Raw genomic sequence first — 16,036 nt, forward strand, 5'->3', positions numbered from 1 at the left:
ATTATTGCTGGACATACTTATATTAATATGAAATCAGTTTGACAATATTAAACCACCTTTTGACCTCTGATAAACTCTCCCCCCTCCCCTTCAGGAACCATTGAGGATGAAATGGACTAAATGGTGCTCAGAGAGGCCTGATAGCCCTTTGGTTTCTCAATTACTCCTGATTAACATACCTTTTGTTCCATCTGGGAGCAGGGCTTCAGAGCAACCAAAGCCAGACATAGAGGCTCCATCACTAGGGATTTCAAACAGGACAACCTCTGAAAGTTGTCACCTTTCCTGACTTCAGAAAGTATCTGGAGTTCTGTAAAGGAAATAACTGGGAAAGAGAGAAGTTTTTGATCTCTCTCTGCTCCTGTTCCATCTCAGTTCTTATTAGGTATAAAGCAGAGCTCATGAGGGCACTAGGGCTCTCTCTGGCCCAGATGATCAAAAGCCCTGCGCTGTTCCAAACAGCGTCCTAAAAATAGCGCCGGGACAGCGCAGGGCTTTTCTGCATCGATGATCAAAGATAATGCATGCAAATCTAAGCAGCACTATTATCTTTGATTATCATGTTGAAGTGCGGGAGAATTGCGCCCGAGCATGCGCTCTTTGACAGGTCTGGGCTGTCAAAAGCCCAAAACTGTCAAAGTGGCCTGCCGATCCCCCAACAAAGAGGCCACCGCCGGCAAAACCGACTCCCACCCTCCCACCCAGCGATGGGAGGGGGGGGGCTGGAGTTCCGGTGGACCATCGATGGGGGGGGTGGGGCCTAGAGGTCCACCAGACCTCCAGCCCACCCCAACTCCTCCCCCCCGGCGTTCTCCACAAATCCTTGGTGGTCCGTGGTGACATGTAACCCCACCCTCCTCCCTCCCGGCCCCCCTACCTTTGTTGGAGGAGGGACGCAGCCTGCATGCCTCCCTCCTCTTCCTTTCGACGCTGCTTCAAAATGGCGGCGCCCAGCCCCGCCCATTGCATCCTGGGATGCGCTGGGCGGGGCTACATACCATATAAGGGAGCGATTCCCTTACATGGTATGTAGCCCCGCCCAGTGCATCCCAGGATGCAATGGGCGGGGTTGGGCGCCGCCATTTTGAAGCAGCATTGAAAGGAAGAGGAGGGAGGCATGCAGGCTGCGTCCCTCCTCCAACAAAAGGTAGGGGGGCCGGGAGGGAGGGAGGAGGTTGGGTTTACGTGTCACCATGGACCACCAGGGATTTGTTGAGAATGCGGGGGGGAGGAGTTGGGGTGGACCTCCAGCCCCACTCCCCTCGTCGGTAGATTACAGCCCTTGGCTGGAGGCGGCCACAAGGATTTCTTGGGGTTTGGGGGGCTGGAGGCCCACCGAACCTCCAGCCCCCCCCCCCCCCCGCGCTGGTGGGAGGGTGGGACAACGCTTGGCCGGAGGCGGCCACAAAGATTTCGGGGGGGTTCGGGGGAGGGTCGGATCGTCAGGGGGGGGACCGGAGGTCCACCGGACCTCCAGTCCCGTATGCTGTTGCCTTGGGGGGGAACGGGGGCCTGCCAGCATGCAACTGCATGCTGGACAGGGCTCACCATTCCTCCCCAATGATCCGCAAAATCTAACGCCAGCTCGGAGCTGGCATTGATTTTGCTGCGGCCAGCGACCCAATCTTTGGCGCGCTGGTCGCTGATCATTGGGGATGAATGCGTTAAGCGCCAATTAGCATGCATTTGCAAGCTATTTGCACTAGAAGCCCTGTTTAGCATGCATTTGCATGCTACTTGCGCTGAGAGCCCTCGAGTGCGCTGTTTCAGGCGCTCGAGGGCTCTGATCATGGGTCGGCTGCAAACTCTGGCGCTAGTATGGCGTTAGGCCTCTAGCGCCAGAGTTTGCTTTTGATCATGAGGGCCTCTGTCTTTCTCTGTGCAGCAGGGCACAGAGCTCAGCTTGGAGTCTACTGGCCCCCCCTTTCTCTGTCCAGGGCACTGCTCTCTGTCCGGGGGCATCTCTGCCCTCTCTCCCTGCAAGCAGAGCACACCGGGCTCTGCATGCACTACTTCTTTCTCTCTCTTCCTTAAACACACACAGATACAGGCCTATACCAGTTACCTGTACTAAATGCTGTGAGCCAATGCATATATGCAAATATAATATACTTTATATATCCAAATCTGTGTGGATTGCATATTCTTTGGGAACCCACTGCCTCTGTGAAGTGGACCCTGGGACCACCCTAGACGATAGCTGACAGTGTGGACTACAGACAGTATGCTGAAGACATTCATTTCAATCCCAACATTTTATCCCGCTTATATCCAAGTAAAATCTTCGTGGGTAACACAGTATTCAAGTACAATCACAAGATCATATAAATAAAAAATGTTTACCAAATAGGTTTTCAAAGCTTTTTGAAAATTCAAATATATACCTATACTCAAATTTGAACTGGGATAGAATTCCATAGTTTAGTAGCAATATAATGAAAAGAACTATCATGATAATGCTTAAAATGGATCTTATTAACAGCTCAGAACCCAAAATTTAAAAAGTATCTTGATCGAGTTGGCAAACGATTAGATGGATAAATCATCAAAGAGACATAATCAAAGGGGCAACAACCATAAATAATTTTGAATGTCAAACAAGCCACCTTAAAATCTATTTGTGCCCTTATGGGTAGCCAATGCTAAATCTTTCAATGATCAAACTTTCTGCAACAAAAAATCAATTTAGCAGCACAATTCTGCAAAAATTTCAAACTAGCTTGAAATGTCTGACGAACGCTCGCGTATAGGGCACTCCAGTAATCAATGTGAGGCAAAATAATTGCTTGAACCAAGACTCTAAACTGTTGGGGGGGGGGGGGGGGGGGGGAAGACCTTATTGCCCTTAGCTGTCATAATTTTACAAATATCTTTTTATGCAGACTTTTAATCTGGCATTCTATTGTCAAATGTGAGTCTAGTATAAATCCAAGAACCCTGGAAAAAGTTTCAAAGCCCAAATATTTACCTATCTTAAGTGTAATACTTTCAGGAATATTCACCAAGGAAGTGATAAAAGTATAACAATTTAGTTTTAACAGTATTAAGTTTTAGCAAATTTTGGGATGCCCACAGATGTGTTTTCTCTATACAATCTTTATTTAGACTATCTATTGCGGAGCCCCCAGGTAACGGGATGGGAAGGCCAACAGTCGCTCAAAAGCGCATGGTTCGGGATAAGGTATTTTTCTAAGATATCACCAAAACAGGGAAGATAGGGTATCCTGATAGTGAGGTTGCAAAAGAGACCGTAGTAGATCAGGTGTCCTTAAATAAAAATCAGCCAAAAGATTGCAAATTAATACTGTCAAGTACTAAGCATGATGTAAATAGGAACAACAAACATAGTTTGAAATGTCTATATGCGAATGCCAGGTGCCTAAGAAATAAGATGGGAGAGTTAGAATATATTGCACTAAATGAAAAATTAGATATAATAGGCATCTCTGAGACCTGGTGGAGGAGGATATCCAGTGGGACACTGTCATACCAGGGTATAAATTATATCGTAGTGATAGGGTGGATCGAAATGGTGGAGGGGTAGCAATGTATATTAAGGAGAGACTTGAATCAAATAGATTGAAAATTCTGCAGGAAAAAAACACTTCTTGGAATCACTGTGGATTGAAATTCCATGTGTAAAGGGGAAAAGGATAGTGATAGGACTGTACTACCGTCCTCCTGGCCAGGATGAACAGACGGATGCAGAAATGTTAAAGGAAATTAGGGACGCAAACAAACTGGGCAACACAATAATAATGGATGATTTCAATTACCCTGATATTGACTGGGTAAATGTAACATCGGGGCACGCTAGGGAGGTAAAATTCCTTGATGAAATCAAGGACTGCTTTATGGAGCAGCTGGTACAAGAGCCGACGAGAGAAGGAAAAATTCTAGACCTAGTCCTTAGTGGAGTACATGATCTGGTGCGGGAGGTAATGGTGCTGGGGCCGCTTGATAACAGTGATCATAATATGATCGGATTTGATATTAGCTTTGAAATAAGTATACATAGGAAATCAAATACGTTAGCGTTTAACTTTTTAAAAAGGAGACTATGATAACATGAGAAGAACGGTGAAAAAAAAAACTTAAAGGAGCGGCTGCAAGGGTCAAAAATTTACATCAAACGTGGATGCTGTTCAAAAACACCATCCTGGAAGCCCAGGCCAAATATATTCCGCATATTAAAAAAGGAGGACGGAAGACCAAACGACAGCCAGTATGGTTAAAAAGTGAGGTGAAGGAAGCTATTAGAGCTAAAAGAAAACCCCTCAGAAAATGGAAGAAGGAACTGACTGAAAATAATAAGAAACAGCATAAGGAATGTCAAGTCAAATGCAAAGTGCTGATAAGGAAGGCTAAGGGGACTTCGAAAAAAAGATTGCGTTGGAGGCAAAAACACATAGTAAAACTTTTTTTAGGTATATTAAAAGCAGGAAGCCGGCAAAAGAATTGGTTGGACCACTAGATGACCGAGGAGTAAAAGGGGCGATCAGGGAAGACAAAGCCGTGGCGGAGAGATTAAATGAATTCTTTGCTTCGGTTTTCACCAAGGAAGATATGGGTGGGATACCGGTGCCAGAAATGGTATTCGAAGCTGACGAGTTGGAGAAACTTAATGAATTCTCTGTAAACCTGGAGGATGTAATGGGGCAGTTCTACAAACTGAAGAGTAGCAAATCTCTTGGACCAGATGGTATTCATCCCAGAGTACTGATAGAACTGAAAAATGAACTTGCGGAGCTATTGTTAGTAATATGTAATTTATCCTTAAATTCGAGCGTGGTATCGGAAGATTGGAGGGTGGCCAATGTAACGCCGATTTTTAAAAAAGGTTCCAGAGGAGATCTGGGAAATTATAGACCAGTGAGTCTGACATCGGTGCTGGGCAAAATGGTAAAGTCTATTATAAGAACAAAATTACAGAGCATATTCAAAAGCATGGGTTAATGAGACAAAGTCAACATGGATTTAGTGAAGGGAAATTTTGCCTCACCAAACTACTACATTTCTTTGAAGGGGTGAACAAACATGTAGATAAAGGTGAGCCTGTTGATACTGTGTATATCGATTTTCAGAAGGCGTTTGACAAAGTACCTCATGAAAGACTACAGAGGAAATTGGAGAGTCATTGGATAGGAGGTAGTGTTCTATTGTGGATTAAAAACTGGTTAAAAGATAGAAAACAGAGAGTAGGGTTAAATGGTCAGTATTCTCAATGGAGAAGGGTAGTTAGTGGGGTTCCCCAGAGGTCTGTGCTGGGACCGCTGCTTTTTAACATATTTATAAATGACCTAGAGATGGGAGTAACTAGTGAGGTAATTAAATTTGCTGATGACACAAAGTTATTCAAAGTCGTTAAATCGCAAGAGGATTGTGAAAAATTACAAGAGGACCTTACGAGACTGGGAGACTGGACATCTAAATGGCAGATGACGTTTAATGTGAGCAAGTGCAAAGTGATGCATGTGGGAAAGAGGAACCCGAAATATAGCTACATCATGCAAGGTTCCATGTTAGCAGTCACGGACCAAGAAAGGGATCTAGGTGTCGTCATTGATGATAAGTTGAAACCTTCTGCTCAGTGTGCTGCTGCGGCTAAGAAAGCAAATAGAATGTTAGGTATTATTAGGAAAGGAATGGAAAACAAAAATGAGGATGTTATAATGCCTTTGTATCGCTCCTCAAATATTGAGTTCAATTCTGGTCGCCGCATCTCAAAAAAGATATAGTGGAATTAGAAAAGGTACAGAGAAGGGCAACGAAAATGATAAAGGGGATGGGATGACTTCCTTATGAGGAAAGGCTAAAGTGGCTAGGGCTCTTCAGCTTGGAGAAAAGGCGGCTGAGAGGAGATATGATAGAGGTCTATAAAATAATGAGTGGAGTTGAATGGGTAGATGTGAAGCGTCTGTTTACGCTTTCCAAAAATACTAGGACTAGGGGGCATGTGATGAAGCTACAATGTAGTAAATTTAAAACGAATCATAGAAAATTTTTCTTCACTCAACGTGTAATTAAACTCTGGAATTCGTTGCCAGATAATGTGGTAAAGGCGCTTATCATAGTGGAGTTTAAAAAACGTTTGGACGGCTTCCTAAAGGAAAAGTCCATAGACCATTATTAAATGGACTTGGGGAAAATCCATTATTTCTGGGATAAACAGTATAGAATGTTTTGTACTTTTTGGGGATCTTGCCAGGTATTTGTGACCTGGATTGGCCACTGTTGGAAACAGGATGCTGGACTTGATGGACCTTTGGTCTTTCCCAGTATGGCAATACTTATGTACTTATGTAACAATGGCACCAAAATAAAAATATCGTCAGTATACGAAGAAACATAGTACTGAGATAGGTAACTCAATCCTGTGTTAAAAGAATTAGGCTGCTTGTAAGCCACCTCGCAAGCGACATCATTCCAGCTGTGCAGAAGCATTGGGCTGTAGTTTATCCTCCCCTCCCCATCTATACCCACCTCCACAAGGTCTAAAACCCCTCTTTCTCCACTTTCCAGATACTGTAGATCCCCTCAAAGAGCTGTCATCATTTGTGGTCTGGGGGGGGGGTGCCTAGTTGCTCCTGCCCAGTCCGGCACCAGCCCCAAAATGGCACAACTACCACTAGGCATCATATTTCCATATAAGGAAACATGACCCTTAGCAGCAGTTACACGAGAGTACCACTAGGACTGCCATTTTGCAGCTGGCCCTCGACTGGGGGAAGGGAGAAGAAAAACTTTGCAAAACAGTGGACTTCAATAAGTGGCTTGAGTCTTGGTGTAAAAAAGAAGGTTTTAGATACATAGGGGCATGGGGTAATATATGGAGAAATAACAGGCTCTACTGTAGTGATGGGCTACATCTTTCTATGAATGGAAAAAGGATCCTAGGGGAGAAATTCAGACAGTATGTTTCTAGACATTTAAACTAGAAAGCGAGGGTGATTAAAGGAAACAAGGGAATTCGGCAAGTCACCCCCAGAATAAACATGATGGCAGAGGGAAAGGTCATCTAAATATAGAAAACTACCCAAATTCACTATGCAAATGGAAAGCAATGAGCACAAATGCTCATAGTCTAGGTAAAAAGGTTCAAGACTTGCAAGCTCTGATGTTTGAAGAAAACATGGATATTGTTGCTTTTACAGAGACGTGGTTCAATGATTCCCATGAATGGGATGTGACTATACCAGGCTATAATCTTTTTAGGAAGGATAGAGAGGGCTGAAGTGGTGGAGTGGCACTGTATGTGAGAGACAATATCAGAGCGGCTGAAATGCGGGGGACCTGGTGAGAGGAAGAAGCTTTATGGATAGACCTGGAATGAGAAGATAGAACCTGTATCCACACGGGGGTTATCTACAGATCTCCGGCACAAACGGAGAAGCTAGACAAGGATCTGATAGAAGATATTCAAAAGATTGGTATGAAAGGGGAGGTGCTACTGTTAGGAGATTTCAACTTAACTGATGTGGATTGGAACGTCCCATCTGTGGAATAGGAAAGAAGTAGGGAGATTGTGGACGCCTGTCAAAGTGCCTTGCTCAGACAAATGGTGATGGAACCCACGAGGGAAGGGTCGATGCTGGATCTAGTGCTCACGAATAGAGGAAGTGTTTCCAATATCCAGGTGGGTGCCCACCTATCAAATAGTGATCATCACACCATATGATTTGATATAAGGGAAAAGGCGGAGTGTGGATGCACAAAACTCAAAGTACTGCATTTCAGACGTACTGATTTTGATAAAATGGGGGAATACCTGAAGAAGGAGCTGTTGGAGTGGGAAGGCGAAGAAGAAGTGTAACATCAGTGGTCAAAGCTGAAGGCTGCTATAAATATGGCGACTGATCTTTACGCGAGGAAAGTAAACAAAACCAAGAGAAACAGGAAGCCTATATGGTTCTCCAAACAAGTAGCTGAAAAAATAAGAGCAAAAGAGGCTTTGTTCAAGAAATACAAAAGAACACAATGAGAGGAACACGGAAAAGATTATTGGATTAAACTCAAAGAAGCAAAGAGGGAAATACGGCTAACGAAAGCGCGAGCGGAAGAAAAATGGCTAAAGATGTAAAGAGAGGTGACAAGACCTTTTTCAGATATATTGGAGAAAGGAGAAAAGATAGGAATGGAATTGCAAGGCTGAAAGATAGTGAGAATGGTTATGTGGAGTATGATAAGGATAAAGTAAACGTGCTAAACAATTACTTTTCTTCAGTATTCACAGAGGAAAATCCCGGAGAAGGACCGCAGTTGGCTGCTGAGGGAATATCTGAGAATGGAGTGGATACTGCGCCATTTACAGAAGAAAGAGTTTATGAACAGCTGGAGAATCTGAAGGTGGACAAAGCTATAGGGCCGGATGGGATACATCCCAGGATACTGAGGGAGCTCAGGGAGGTCCTGGCGGGACCTATTAAAGATGTATTTAATAGATCTTTAGAGATGAGAGAGGTTCCGCGAGATTGGAGACGAGCGGATGGGGTTCCTCTTCACAAAAGTGGAAACAGGGAAGAAGTGGGAAACTACAGACCAATAGGTCTCAAGTCGGTGGTAGGAAAAATAATGGAGTCGCTGCTGAAAGAAAGGACAGTTAACATTCTAGAAGTCAACAGGACCAGAGGCAACATGGCTTTACCAAAGGATAATCCTGCCAAACGAATCTCATTGACTTCTTTGACTGGATAACCAAAGAACTGGATGAAGGGTGTGCGCTACATGTAATCAACTTGGTTAAATTAAAATTCTTTTCTGTTGCCAAAATTCTCTTTAATAGAATAATTTCTGTACTAGTATCCACCATCTCCAGAAAAGTTTAGTATTAATGTTTTGCATCAGGAACCTTTTAACCTAGTTCTATTTTTTTTTCTGAAACACAATGTTTCTATCAGCAACACAGAGCACATAAAGTTTTCTAACACAATGTACCCTATCAGTGGCATTCCTAGGGGGGGAGGGCGGTGGGTGCGGTCCGCCCCGGGTGCACGCCGCCGGGGGGGGTGCTGTGCGCGCCTGTCCTCCGTTGTTCCATGCTTCTTCTCTGCCCCGGAACAGGTTACTTCCTGTTCCGGGGCAGAGAAGAAGCATGGAACAACGGAGGACAGGCGCGCGCGGCACCCCCCCCCCCCCCGGCGGTGTGCACCCGGCGGGGGGGGGGGTTCCTTCGCGGGGGTGTCCTTTCACAGGGAGGGTGTCCGTGCTGCATCGGGGGGGGGCGCTGCACCCAGGGGGCGGGGCGCTTCGGCGATCCGCCCCGGGTGCCAGCCCCCTCAGGAACGCCACTGTACCCTATAATTTGTAGTTCTATAACCTTTAACCATTACCTCGTAAGAACATAAGAACATAAGCGTTGCCATACTGGGACGGACCAAAGGTCCATCAGCCCAGTATATTGTTTCCAATAGTGGCCAATCCACTATTTGCTCTCAGGTAGAAAGGTCCTGCGGACTTTTTATCTGCGTTTGTTTTTTTAATGATAGATATCTTCTGACAAATTGTGCACATGTAATGGCCTGTGGTAGTTTAGGCACAGGGTTTGGGCGCGTGCAGAATCATTTTTCAACGTACCTGTAAAAAAGGCCTTTTTAAATTTTTGCCAAAAATGGACATGCGGAAAAATGAAAATCGCCGCGTGTCCATTTTGTGTCCGAAACTTTACCACCAGCCATTGACCTAGTGGTAAAGTTTCATGCAGTAACCGGGCGGTAATGACCTACGTGCACCAAATGCCACTTGGCGTGCATCTGTTACGTGCGGCAGAAAATAAATTATTTTTTGGGCGCGCATATTGGACGCAAGCCAAAAATGAAATTACAGCAAGAGCCAGGCAGTAACTCGGATTTGGCGCACATTGGGTGCGCGCAGACACTTACGCGGCTTAGTTAAAGGGCCCCTAAGTGCTGTTGAAAGTGACGAGATAGCCATACACAAGTGAGTTAATCGGTGAGTGGACGTTCCCAGCCAGTTAATATCGGCTGGATGGTTTTTACAAAATAAGTTTCATTAGAAGCACCTTAAAAATCCGAATGCCAAAAGGATTCAATATGTTTAATATTGGTATCTGCAAAAAAAGAGACATTTGGATTGAGGGAATGCAAAGTTCTAAAATATAAGTAAATTAATGTACCAGTACATTATATACCCAGCCCTGATCTGGTAAAGGAAACAGGTTGCTGCTTCTTTTTTAAGTAGAATAAATTACCTGTTAGGATTCAGAGAGAATATCTAAACCAGATGACAGCTGACTCACCCGTCCTTAATTGTAACTATGTCTGCTGTAAGTGAAGTCTATGGCATTTCTAGTACAGTCCTTCCTGACAATATCTTGTTCATCTATAATTAAATGAGGCCAGCTTTCAAAGGAACTTGCCTAAATAGCTTCGCAGTTAGCTAGATAAAACTTTTCAGGCTGTAATTTCCCCTAAATCTAGACAGAGCATTCTACAAGGTGATTAGATTTAGCTGTGGGGAAAAAGCAAAGCAGCCACGGTGGAGGAAGTAAAGTACATACAGGGCACTTCTATTCCATAATTAGCTTGCATATCTATGGGTACACATTTCCCAGTGATCTGTAAATTACCCATAGGGTTTAAAAACGGCCTAATTTGTAAATACAAGTGGAAGCCTGCAAAATTTAGGGGTCCTTTTACAAAGACGCGCTGAAAAGTGGCTTGCGTAGTATAGGTGTGGGTTTTGGGCGCGCGCAGAATCATTTTTCAGCGCACCTGTAAAAAAGACCTCTGGAGTTTTTTCCCAAAAATGGACATGCGGCAAAATCAAAATTGCCACGCGTCCATTTTGGGTCTCTGACCTTACCGCCAGCCATAGACCTAGCGGTAAAAAATTTGAGTGGTAAGGACCTGCGCACATCAGGTGCCACTTGGCGTGCGTCCGCTACGCGTGTTTGAAAATAAAAATTATTTTTCAGATGCGCGTAGCGGACGTGCACCAAAAATGAAATTACCACAAGAGCCATGCAGTAGTCGGGCGGTAAGTCCATTTTGGCGCGCTTTGGGTGCATGTAGGCGCCTACGCAGCTTAGTAAAAGGGACCGTTAGTAAAGTTATCTGGTAAAATTATCAGTTATGAAAGTATAATTGAAATTTTGTGTTATGTGTTTTGATTATTGTAAACTGCTTAGGCATTAATGTATTTAGTGGTATATCAAATAATTAAATCCAATCCAAAAAAATTGCAGAAATGATTTCTTCCTATGTAGTCTTTCCTATAAGAACCTGGGAAGCGATAGCTCTTGGACCACCAGACTCTCTCTTCCCAGGGTAGGGATTTCCTGTCTTGCATTAATTGTTTCCTTCCTTCTGGGGCTAAGGAAGTGATTTACAGCCTATATTAAATCTTTCTCCTCTGCTGGAGCTCTGTATTTACTCTTTCTACTCCCAGGACTTGGAATTGGTATTCCCCAGGCTTATGTACATAGGATGCTAAGTGTGATACATGGAGGGGCATAATCGAACTGGGCGCCCAAGTTTTCCTGAGGGTGTCCTCGCAGGGCGTCCCGGCAAAGGGGCAGGAAAACCTGTATTATCGAAACAAAATGGGCGGCCATCTTCAGAGCTGCCAAGGGGTCCCGACTTTTGAGAGGGAGACTTTAGTACATGCCCCAGCCATGCCCATTCTGCCTTGGCTCCACCCACTCTACCTTGTGTCATCTTGAATTTCTTTTGATGTAGGCATAGGAAAAAAAAACATTTTAAGTGCTCCCAGGTTTCAACCCAATTCATGCTTAATTATGGGATACAAATTATATAAAGTAAATAAATAAATAGAAACTCTGACTGTTGAACACCTGATTCTCATAGAGGCCGTTTACCTTGAGAAAAAAAATGTCTTCATCAATATAACAGTGCTAGGGTGTCCTTATAACCAGCTCCTCCAAATGATACACTGATTACACTTTCTAACAAATTACTACTCTACGTATGAAAAGTTATTCCCTTATTATACTTCCTCTGAGCACATCTGTATACTGCACAAGCCAGCAATTTTTTAAAATTTAAGTGAGATAAATAACAAAAAATGCTACCAACAATATAAAAATGACAACCGTGGATGCAGCAGCTCAGAGGTTACAATTTACTTACTTACAGAGACCAATCAATGGCTTCAACTTTTCATCCGATCCCTCCACCACGATGCAGCCTGTGCTGTGCAGCAACTACATCCACGACAAAAAAAAGCAAGCAAATGTGGGGCCGCAGCAGCCTTCAGGCATGCGCTGTTGGCTCTGCTGGTCCTCTGCCCCTGCTGACGTCAACTTTGAGTTCCGGGGGCAGTGGACCGGCAGAACTGACAGCGCATGCCTGAAGGCAGTGCTGTGGCTCCACGCGTTTGCTTTTTTTGTTTTGTTTTTCCGCCGCTGCTGCCTTGGGAGAAGCGTGGCAGCGGCCGATGAAATCTCAGCGGGAGACTTCACCGCTTTGGTGGGAGGGCGGGAGATGAATGCGGGAGACTTGGCAGGTCTGCATCTTTCTTTTCAATAATACGGTCGGGGACGCCCAAATCTCCACATTTAGGTTGACCTTAGAGATGGTCATCCCTAGAGATGGGCGCCCTTCTCTTTCGAAAATAAGCCCAATGGTGCCCATATTTGTAGTGACTAATGTAAAAACAAACAAACAAACAAAAAACATTCAGACCCGTCTTCCTTTTCAGACCATGTAACAAAAACCCTTTATTAAAACAATATGGGGGTCATTTTATAATAGGACACCTATAAAAAAATTCTTAAAACCATTTCTGCTTTATGCATATTTTATAAAGGTGAGAAAAACAAAAATGCCAGTAAGATAAAAAAAAATAAAAATATAGATAGAATAAGCCTATCATAAACTTTATTACTATTGTTATGTGGGTTATTATGGCAACTTGGGATTTTTATTGCTATTTTCCCATGATTGATCTTTTAAATATGTTATATAGACAATACAGGCACTTACGAGTCTTATAAAATGGACTTCTACAATCATTCACGATAGCAAGCAAGAACACTCACACAAATTTATACTTAAAGTTTGCTTCACAGCACATGTTAATGTGTGTGTGTACTCATGACTATGCATATTTGATTAAATATATGTGTACAAAAGCAAAAAGATCTCCCAATGTCGTGCAAAGAAAGTGTCCATTTTTATTCAGTACTTTTCCACACTCTGATAATGTTTGTTGATTTATTTTTCAGATTGGTTGTCTGTACTGTTTAAGACCCTGAAGAAGCCGTTTTTCGGTGAAGCGGGTCCCGTTGGCTTTTTATGCAGCAGACAATTTCTGTTGGTGTCATTTGAATACATCTACACTATAGGTGCTTTAAAAACGGATGCTGAATTAAATGTAAAAATATATTTTTTTTTTCTATCTACAACAGTGTGGAAAGGTACTGAATAAAACTGGACACTTTCTTTGCAATACATTGGGAGATTGTTTTACTTTTTGAGCTTTTGTGGTGATCTCCCATTTTCCTGTCTTTTGTTGATAAATATATGCGGACATCACAACTCCTCTCCTCCTTCACCCAAACTTCACCCCTAGCAATGGCTGGCCAAAGAATGTGTAAAAGTACACATACTCTTATAAGCATGTATTTTTGTATGAATGTATATCCTGTACAATATTTATTTTATTTATTTATTTATTTTATTTGTAACATTTGTATCCCACATTTTCCCACATATTAGGTGGCTCAATGTGGCTTACAAAATACGGTAATGGTAAACACCAAATACGGTAGGTATTAAACAAATACAATTAGAAAAAGGGTCAGGTAAGGTAGGGGTAAATGACATTTGTATCCCACATTTTCCCAACATGAGAAATGAGACAATAAAATTAGAGGAGAGAAATACTGACAATTAAATAGATCTAATATCGATCAAGGCAGTTGTTAGGGAAGTGTGAGATGAAAGGACAATAAAGATAATGGAAAGCATAGTAACTAACAGCTGTGTTTGTTGGCTTGAAACTAGTATAGTGAGTGAAGGTAGGTATTTTGTTTGCTATCCACGTGAAAGAATTTCCTGAAAACGTAGGCTTTCAGATGTTTTGCAAAATAGAATATAATTAATCATAGCTCTTAATTCTATTGGTAGAGTGTTCCAAAGTTTTGTGCTTAGAAAGGAGAAGGTGGATGAGTACACTGATTTGTATCTTAATCCTAGGCTGGTGGGGAAGTGAAGGACAAGATAATTATGTGCTCCACTGACAGAGTTGCAGAGTGGTAGATCAATTAGGTTGGACATGTACTCAGAACAAGCAAGGCCAAAACAAATACTACTTATAATAACAACTATATTCTGGAAAAAATAATCTTTATGGGGATGGAAGGGGTACATGCCCTGCTGTGAGTCAGGAGATGCCACCATTTGCTGGCACAGTGCCAGATAGTGTTGGAGCCTGGTGTCAAGAAATGGAATAAAGCTAGACCTGTGATCCATTCCTGGTTGATGTCATCAGCAACTGACAGCGTTTTCTCTATTTAACGCCAGCTCCCCTATCTGAGTTCGGTAATTGAAAGGGTACCTGTGCTGCCCAGAGCCAGGAGATGCTTCTAATTACTGGCAGAGTGCTAGATAGTGTCAGGGCCTGGTTTGGAGGAGTGGAGTGAAGTTGTGTTTTTTAAGACTGATTAGCACCTGGCTAGCATCATCGGCAAGTGATGGCATTTTCTCTATTTAACACCAGCTCCCATGTGATATCCAGTGTACCTGAATGTCACTCACCTTGAGCTACTACTGAAAAAGTTGTGTGCAAAATCCAAATAAATAAAATAAACAAATAAATAAATAAATAAATGTGGCATGCAGCTGCAAGGTATGACCAAAGGGGAATGCCCCTTTGCTGCCTCTTTGGACTTACTTTCAGTTATCTCTGAAATTTTATCTCTACTGTTATAGGTAGTAGTGTCATACTGGAGAAGAGAAAAATTAAAAGTAGGTCTTTTGGTTCATTAGGCAGTGTCAGGGCTGACCCAACATTAGGCAAGACTAGAAAGTCACCTAGGGCAGCAGTGCAACAAAGAGCAGTTGGAAACAAAGCAAAACAATACAGCCCGACAGCCACACAGACTCAAAGAACCAGCAATAAATACTTTCACCTGCAGGAAGAATATGCAAATTTCAAATAGTCCATTTACCTGAGTAAATGACTTTCTGAAACTGCCCTCATACAAACAAATAATGGGGCAGTTTCTAAAAGTCGTATAAAATTACCCCCATATGTGTTTTATGCCCTCACATAATATTCATTTGTTACTACACAAATGCTCTGTACTGAAAGCTTTCAGAATCACTTTACTTACAGTCCTCACAGAGGTTCAGTTTGGAAAGGTTCCTTCCATCAAAAGATTCTTCATAGATAGAGCCATTTTCCTTCTCTTCAAATGTATGGAGGTACATAGCCTTATTCTCCATTGCTGATGATACTGTTCAGCTGGGCAAAACAGAATCAACGGATAAGCCAGATGAACAACATACCACATGCACATTTATTTTATTTATGACTGGATGAGTGAGAAACTGATGTACTACATCTGTCTCTCTACCACACAAGTTTTCCTCCTTTCTTTCTTCCCTCACTATCTCATACACACCATCCAGATTACTTAGATCTCTTGACTCCCACCATCCAGTTCTACCTGTCTCCAAGATGGCTTACCTAGAATCCACGAGACATTCTGGGCCTGATAGTCACTCTGTGGGAGTTAGCCAGGCTGCTGCTGAGCCCAGATATTCAATGCCGGTCAGTTTCTGGTGACCGGCATTGAATATCCAGTTTATTTTTGGCCTGTTTAAACATAACCAGCCAAGCTGATAGTCATCGCTGGCCAGTTAAGTTTAAACTGGCCAAAGATATACCTGCTAATCTGGTGGCTTAATTTGGCCGCCAAACTTAGCCAGCGATGCGCAGAATAATAGCAGATAGCTGGTTATATCATGCTAATATTCAGGTGGTCTCCTGCTGAATATTGCCAGATAGCTGATCAAGTGCCATTTAGCCAGCCAGGAGCCATTTCTGGGTG

General features: G+C 43.1%; 1 protein-coding gene across 2 annotated transcripts in view; it reads right to left on the reverse strand.

The window, feature by feature from the left end:
• The window catches only part of SCARA5 (scavenger receptor class A member 5), a 377,960-nt gene that overhangs the window by 302,728 nt on the left and 59,196 nt on the right, over window positions 1-16,036 (reverse strand). For both annotated transcript variants that reach the window (XM_030198673.1, XM_030198672.1), the window contains exon 2: window positions 15,317-15,447. In XM_030198673.1, coding sequence (XP_030054533.1) covers window positions 15,317-15,428 — 112 coding nt within the window. In that variant the 5' untranslated portion in view covers window positions 15,429-15,447. The remainder of the gene's footprint in view (window positions 1-15,316; window positions 15,448-16,036) is intronic.

This window comes from Microcaecilia unicolor, chromosome 3 (assembly GCF_901765095.1).
Source record: "Microcaecilia unicolor chromosome 3, aMicUni1.1, whole genome shotgun sequence".
In the NCBI taxonomy this organism is placed as follows: Eukaryota; Metazoa; Chordata; class Amphibia; order Gymnophiona; family Siphonopidae; genus Microcaecilia; species Microcaecilia unicolor.